The 7748-nt window shown below is 52.2% G+C and overlaps 1 protein-coding gene across 1 annotated transcript; it reads left to right on the top strand.

Annotated features, from left to right (window-relative positions):
• Positions 1–494: 494 nt before the first annotated feature.
• MSX2 (msh homeobox 2) lies at positions 495–6385 on the top strand. The gene is made up of 2 exons (XM_053956653.1): positions 495–938; positions 4377–6385. The coding sequence occupies exons 1-2, from the start codon at positions 578–580 to the stop codon at positions 4799–4801; spliced, it is 786 nt and encodes a 261-aa protein (XP_053812628.1). The 5' UTR covers positions 495–577; the 3' UTR covers positions 4802–6385.
• Positions 6386–7748: the final 1363 nt, after the last annotated feature.

The following is a 7748-nucleotide window of genomic DNA, read 5'->3' as shown; positions in this document are numbered from 1 at the left end:
GGGCGGACAGACCCCGCTCCGGGAAAATCGGCGGGGCGGGGGACCGGGATGAGCCGGGACGAGCTCGGGGGTGCCGGGATGAGCCCGGGGTGCCCCGGGACGAGCCGAGCCGGCGGCGAGGAGGAGTGGGGGGGGGCAGAGCCGCGTTCCTCTGAAGTTCCCTCTCCGCCTCATCATCAGCCTTAATTACCGCGGCGGGTTTTTTTTTTTATTATTATTATTATTTTTCCCCCCCGGCTTTGCTGTGATTACAGCCCTGCACGGCTCCTCGCCGGGCCGCCCGTGTCATTAACCCCGTGTCATTAATTGCGACCGGGGAGGATGGGGGGGGGCGGCCCGGGGAACTCCCCGCGAGCGGCGCCGGCTGGGCCCGCCCCCCCTCCGCGCGCTCAGCCAATGGGAGGCGGGCGTGCGGCGCGTCACGCGGCACGGCGGGCGCTGATTGGGCGGCGGGGCGGCTCCCCCGCTCGCCCAAGGAGGACAGCGGCGGGGGAGCCCCAGAGGGGGAAAAGGGGGGCGGCCGGGCCCGCTCGCCGCACTCGCCGGGCAGCGCCAGCGCCAGCTCCGCCGCACCGCCATGGCTTCCCCGCACAAGGCCAAGGACGTCTTCTCCTCCGACGAGGAGGGCGCGGCGGCCGGCGCCGAGGAGCACCGCAAAGTCAAGGTGTCGAGCCTGCCGTTCAGCGTGGAAGCGCTCATGTCCGACAAGAAGCCGCCCCCCAAGGAGCCGCCGCTGCCCGCGGCCGGCGGCAGCGCCGACGGGGCGGCCGTGGGCACCTCCAGGAACCTGCTGCTGGCGGGCCACGGCTCCCGGGACGCGCACAGCCCGCCCGGGGCGCTTACAAAAACCTTCGACACCGCCTCGGTCAAGTCGGAGAACTCGGAGGACGGCTCGTCCTGGATCCCTTCGGAGGCCGGGAGATATTCCCCGCCGCCAAGTGAGTGCTCCGGGGGCGGGCGGGATGCGCTGGAGCACGGAGATGCGTACACGTAGATCCTAAGTTTTATATCCTATATTCCCGTCCGAGGGCTCGAGGCCCGGTTGGATGGGGCCCTGAGCAAGCCGGTCTAGGGGAAGGTGTCGCTGCCGATGGAAGGAGATGATTTTAAGGTCCTTTCCAACCTAAAACATTCTGCGATTCCGCTATGCTTTTATAGGTATTCATATGTGTGTCATATGCCCATATGTTACATATGTTACCTATATGTTACATATATGTTACATATTTTTATTATATATTGATATTATTATGTATTTATAGAGTTAAATGTTTCTATACGTGACTACACGGATGTATATAAATGTAGATCGCTTTCAAAGCCTTAGAAAGATCAGAAATCACCAGGGAGCGGCTCCTGTCCCGACTCACGGCCCCCTGGCAGCCACTTCGTCCATTTATGTTATCCCGTTGCGACAACTGCAACTTCTCCCTGTGCCTTTCTCCCATCCGCGGTGCGCTGCAATCTCTTAAACTCGGGAATTGTCCCTTCCAACCTTGAGCTGGCTCCCGGCGCGGGGTTTGTCCCTCCATCGCTGCTTGCGGAGCCTGTCAAAGTTCCCCGAAGTGCTGCCGACCCCTTTGGCCCCCCCGATCCCTCCCGACGCCGTCCCCCGCCTTAGGGACGCTCGGTGCGGAGGTGACAGATCACTTCTGAAACCCCCTGGCAGCCCGAGCTGCCTTTCGCTTTCGGGGCGATCCCTTATGGGGAGAAAAAAAAAAAAAAACAGGGGGAAAAAATGTGCTTTTTAGGAATTAAAAGCCCCCAGACATCCTTCAGGAGAAGGGGAAGGAGCATCCCGGCCGTGCCAGGCTTCCTGCCTCGCGGTGGCCGCACATCTGCGTCAGGGTTTGTCCGCTCTCCTCCGCATCCCAAACTCGCCTGGTGGAAGTTAAATACCCTTATTTATTGATGTTTGAGACTTTGCAGGCGTGAACTGCCTCACGGAATTTACTCCTCAATCTAACATTGCGAGAGGAAAGTTGAGTGTTGTTACAGCTTTCCTTTTTTTTTTTTTTTTTTTTTTTTTTTCTTTAACAATAATTTCGATTTGGCTTTCATTCACTTCCTTTTTTTTATGACAACGCCGAATTAATTTGATTTCTATCGTGCTGGGAGAGTGCAGGAGGAAGGCATTCCCTGTGTAGCTCCAGTTTTTAATTTTTCTGTACCCCCAATTGTGCTGGAAAAAACATGGAAAAAAACTTTTGCCCCTACTTGGACCCCTTCTCTAAATCTGCCCAAAACCCCAGAGTTAGACACGGCCTAAAAATCTCCCTCTACATTTTTTCCCCTTCGAAATTCCTCCTCTTTCTCTTCGAAAATTGTTTGTTCTCGGGATCGGCAAAAGAGTTTTGTAAAGGACTTCGGTAGCGGGAACTTCCCGTGACATCGGAGGGATTTGGGGAGAAAACTGAGCAAAGGTCCTTCGGCCTCGACCATTTTCTCATTTCCCACCTCGGCAGGAGGCAATGACCGATTCTCCCGCAGGAAAACCGCCTGTCCACGGGAGTTTTGGCATCAAAAACAGCCCCTCGGTTTTTTATTATTAATATTAATAGTACAGGTGGGATGAGCTGGGGGAAAAGCTTTAAAAGTTCGAATTTTGAGGAACACGGAGAAGGAACCTTCTCCAAATGATGTTTTTTTTTTGTCCGACATTGGCCAGGAAAAGGAGGATAAAGAGAAAAACCAGCGAAACAAATCAGTGAGGGGAAACAAATCAGTCTGGGGACTGGCACGGGATAAACGCAGATCCGGGGGCTGCGGTCCCCGCTGTTCCTCAGAGCCCCTCGGGGGGCGGCGAGGGAAGGAGCCTGGGAACGCCGGGGTGTGTGCTGGAGGGAATATTTCCCGGGATATTTCCCGGGATTTCATGTGATATTTCCCGGGATTTCATGGAAAAGCGCGTTTCTGTTCCGTGCGCGGCCGGACCCGGGGCGGGTCGGGCTCACCCCAGGGCCGGGGAAGGCGCTGGGACAGGGGGCCACGGCCACCCCCAAAGCCGGTCCCAGTCCTGGGAGGGCTTCGCTTTGGGAAGAGAAAGGAGTTGGGTTTAAAACTGGCGCGGAACAACGCGGGGAGCGGCAGGGAGTCAGGGTCGGTTTGCTGTAGTTTTAATTTAGTGCAGTTTTAGAAGTGAATCAGATGTCACGGTGAGCACCTGAATTATTAAAATGCCCTGGTGGGATCACAGGCCAGTATTTGAAAAGCTGTTTCCTAGAAGAGCTTTAATTTTTTTGTTTTCAGTATTTCAGTATTTTGTATTCTAGAGGAAGAGCAATAAGACAAGTTTAATTTTTTCTGCTGCATTTTCTCCCTCCCCTTTCTGAACTTTAGAACAATTCCCTCGTGGGATTTTTTTTAATTGCATGATACATGCTTAAACAGCTTCTTAGTCTGGCTTATTTAAAAAAAAAATAAAAAAGAGAAAGGCGAAACGAGTACAGAAAACCCGAAGTGCAAATACTGACAAGCACTTGAAAGAGACAGCACAGTGTGAACCAAATTCAGCAGCCTGGCTGTCACTTGCTGTGTCCAGCCAGGGCGACTTGTCCTGTGCCTCGGGAGTGAGCAAATCACAGCCAAATTACCGAGCTTTTGAAGTCAGCCGCCTGCTTTTTAGTTATTCTTTAGATTGCAAAATTATTAGTGAAGTGCTGAATTAATCTAAAGGCAGGTCAGCTCTCTGCCATCCCGGGAATATTGCCTAACCTGGCTGGGGTTTAAGGCAGGCACAAAAGGTGGCGGATTTTCTGGCTTTTATTGGCTACAAATTGTCTGGGTTTTGGTTTATTTTTTAATTGGCAAATGTAATAAAAGTTGAATGTTGAATTAAAAGAGCACTGCTTTCTTTTTTGAGCTTGTTGGGTTTTTATACTGGTTGATAATCAGAAAACACCTAGTGAAAATCAAAATTAATAATCAAAGGAAAAACTTGATTTGGAAGAAAAAAATAGCAAGAGAAAATGTCCAGTTAGCGAGACCACAAAAACTGTCAGGCCTTCTTCAGCTGTCACTTGTTGTGCTTAGTGGGGAAATCCTGGAGCAGGGCTGGGCTCTCCTCTTGCCCCACTGTCCTTTTGGGCATCTCCTGCTTTTGTGGCGTTTGTGCTTTCCTGGAGCGGTGCAGCAGCCCAGGCAGTTGGTTTGTGGTCTCTAGACCCCTGTGAAGTGACTCCCAAAGCGACCTGTGAATTCTCTGTCCCTTTTGCTGAGGCAAAATTTCCCTTCCGTCAGCTGGAGCGCTGTGAATTTAAGTTTGGGCAGGAAGAGATTTCCAGAGGATGCCGTGTTTGGGGGGGGGATCCTTGGGACACCCAGCAGAGCTCCGGGGTGTCCCTGCTGCTGTGCTAACCCCTCTCCCTTCCTTGCAGGACACCTGAGCCCCACTGCCTGCACCCTGAGGAAGCACAAGACGAACAGGAAGCCCCGAACCCCGTTCACCACTTCCCAGCTGCTGGCTCTGGAGCGCAAGTTCCGCCAGAAGCAGTACCTGTCCATCGCCGAGAGAGCCGAGTTCTCCAGCTCCCTCAACCTCACAGAGACCCAGGTCAAAATCTGGTTCCAGAATCGGAGGGCCAAGGCCAAGAGACTGCAGGAGGCCGAGCTGGAGAAGCTCAAAATGGCAGCGAAGCCCATGTTGCCGTCGGGGTTCAGCCTCCCTTTCCCCATCAACTCCCCCATCCAGGCTGCCTCCCTGTATGGCACATCCTACCCTTTTCACAGACCTGTGCTCCCCATCCCGCCCGTTGGACTCTACGCCACTCCCGTTGGATACAGCATGTACCACTTATCCTAAGAAGATCTGACAGACAAAGCCTCAGACAGACAGACAGACAGACTTCCTGGTGGATCCTGTCCAGCCCTGAGAAGGCAGAACCCCCAACCAGTGCTGGCCATTCCTTCTGCACGCTTCTATCTGGCATCCTGAGTTGTCTGGGAGTTTGCTGCGGGTTGGGCATCTCCTGAGAGTGCTCTGAGCACTCAGAGTCTGCTCCTCAAAGCAAAAAAACAAAAAAACAAACAAACAAAAAAAAAAAAACCCAAAAAAAACAACAAAGGCATAAAAACCAACAAAAAAATTGTGAGTAAATGTAGGGGTTTTATCCAGTGCAAGTAAAACTAAGTTTAAAAAGAGTGGGTGAAAAAGCAAGTGTATTATACGGAGGCAGAAATTCCCTGACACCTTCCTGGTGGGGCCCAACACGGGTTTAAAATAAGAGGGTGAGTGCCCTCGAGCCACGCTCTAAGTTACCATCACTTCACGAGGGGGCAGGGGGGAGGGAAATAAAAAGGTCTAATCCAAGTTTTGTTGTTTGGTTGTTTTTTTAAAGACAGCAGAGCCCGTAGCTAGAGACGTGTAAATAGAAACTAGAGCCGGTAGAGTCTCAGTGAAGTTCAGAGCCAGCAAATTCCTGCATTTCTGGGGGGAGGGCAAAGTTTTGTATCCCGAACCTCGGCGAGATGAGCAGCAGGGCCCCTAAATGTAGAGCCCAGCTTTCCCCAGCGTGGCTCCTGTAATGCCTTTCTGTGTATAAATAGCTTCAGCCTTTGTAAAGCACTGGCAGGGGAGGTGAAGAGCAAGGGAGGGTTCTTAGGCAGGCTGGTTTTTATCTCTTCCTATTGGCACGCTTAGAAATTTTTGGCTGCAGCCAGGTAATCTTGGCTCTGCGATGCTCTTGGAAAAGCAGGAGAGAGGGGAGAAAGACGTGGGTTGTTCCCATAAGGGATTGTTGAATCCTTCTGGGGGATGTTGTGGGGTTTTTATTGTTTGTATTTGCCACAGCCTGTGTTAAAGAGAAGAACCCCCTGAGTTTTCTTCCATTCTAAGGATGCCAATAGAAGTGATTCGTGCTTTGAGCCCTTCTAAAGAGAGATCCGGGTGTCACAATCAGCCCCACGAGCAGGACAGTGAGGTGATAGAGACTGTGTGACCTGCCTGTCCCCGTGGGAGCTCTGGCAGCAGCTTCCCCAGGCTTCTCCTTGTAACTCTTGTATTATTTGTATTACTCTTGCTAAACTTTATGAGGAAGATACTCCCAAGGCTGTGGAGCACTGAAGTCAGAGCTTCTCCTGGATTTATTTTCTTAGCATGCTGTTGTGGAGGAAAGAAATGAAACAAAAAAAAAAAAAAATCAGAAAAAAAAATGGAAAGAAAAAAGAAAGCCACGAGGTTTTGATGGTTTTGGTTTGTTTTGACCCAGGCATTGATGCTGCCTGGGACCCACTATAGATGAACTTCCTCTCTCCCTTCCCCTCACCCCCGATCTCCCATTATAGGAGAATCCCTTTGAAAGGGATGCCTTGTACAATTTTATATATTTTATTGAAGATTTATTATTTCTTATCTCTTATTTCGAATTAAATTAAAAAAGAAAAAACATGTTTAATCGCGTGTGGGTCTGTTAGTGTTTGGAGTCCTTTGAAAGGTGCCTTCTCTCCGTGTGTGTTTTGCACCGCTGGGTCAAGTTCAAAGGAATGTTTGGGTTGCCTTTATGATTATTTCCCCTTTCTCAATCTGATTTAAAGCCAAATTTGCAGCGCATGAAGGTGAATTGCAAGTCAACATTTCGGAGTCAAAAGCCAAAGCTTTTATGAGGTTTCCTTGTTTTTAACAACGGCTTTTAGGCGCCTCTGTTCTTTACAACACCGTGCTCCGCTGGTGTTTCCATCCCTTTGAGCTCGTGTGCCTTTCCCTTTCCTTGGGGATTCTCTCGACTCCACCTCCGCTCTGTGCTTTAGAGGGAGACGGGTCTCGACTCCCGAAGGATTTGGGGGGAATTTGGGTCAGGCAAAACCTGGCGGGGCCCTGCAGTGCTCCAGCTGCATTTCAGGGCACCAGGGTGCTGCGCTGTCCCGCAGTTTTGGGGCCAGGCTGGGAGAGCAGGTGCTGGACCACCCTCCCCTGGCGAGGGGGGCTCGGATAAGAGGAGACGAGGGGACCTTGGCACACCCGAGTGGCACCGCATGGAAATGTCGCTGTTGGGGTTAGGAGGGGGCCCGGAGACAAACCAGGTGTCTTTGCCCCCTGACCAGGTGTCTTTGCCCCCTGACCAGGTGTCTTTTCCCCATGACCAGGTGTCTTTTCCCCCTCTGGGGCTTCCCCCAGGTGCGCTCTCCCCGCTCCGGGCGTGCGGCTCCCGCAGGCACGGCGTTCCCGGCAGCGCCGCTGGAACATCGGGAATTCTCCCGTCCCGCAGGCTCCCAGCCCCATCCCGGCTGCCTCAGCATCCCTCCGGATCGGGATGGAAGGGTCGGGGAATGAGGCACTTGGCCAGGCGGGCTGTGGGGAGGGGGTGCGGGCTTGCCCTGCTCATCCTTCTCCCCACTCCCAGAAAAACCCCTGGGGACCCTCTCGCTTGGTAAATGCAGGGAACAAAGCTGGGGAAGAACCCAGTCTCCACGCAGACTCTTCAAATTAGAATTTACCTCCGCATAAAAACAGGAGAAAACCTCTTCTTTCCCTGACTCCCTTTTCCTGAAGCATCATCCCCCCCAAAATCCAGGGCAAGGCGAAGTCCCCTCGGCCCTGCCCTTTCCCGGCCGCTTGTCCCGAGTGCTTCCTTTAGCCGGGCTGGGCTATAAATAAACCAGCGGTGTTTTTGAACCTTGGGTATAAATCAGCTGTGTCAGGGATTACAGCTAAATCTTTTTGCTGGAAATTCTTTGAGCGCGGGAGCTTTGCGTGTGTTATGATAGATCCCTAAATGGATACAGATTTATTGCGGCACACAAGAGTGTTGAAG

The sequence above is a fragment of the Vidua chalybeata genome, chromosome 15, assembly GCF_026979565.1.
Source record: "Vidua chalybeata isolate OUT-0048 chromosome 15, bVidCha1 merged haplotype, whole genome shotgun sequence".
Lineage (NCBI taxonomy): Eukaryota > Metazoa > Chordata > Aves > Passeriformes > Viduidae > Vidua > Vidua chalybeata.
Note: the sequence above shows the minus strand (reverse complement) of the source record. Positions and strands in the feature narration are given on the sequence as shown.

Excerpts from the sequence above, each read along its gene's own strand:
- MSX2 (XM_053956653.1), top strand. The coding sequence starts at position 578 with ATGGCTTCCCCGCACAAGGCCAAGGACGTCTTCTCCTCCGACGAGGAG. Across the intron at positions 939-4,376 it reads GAGATATTCCCCGCCGCCAA|GACACCTGAGCCCCACTGCC; the intron begins GTGAGTGCTCCG and ends CCTTCCTTGCAG.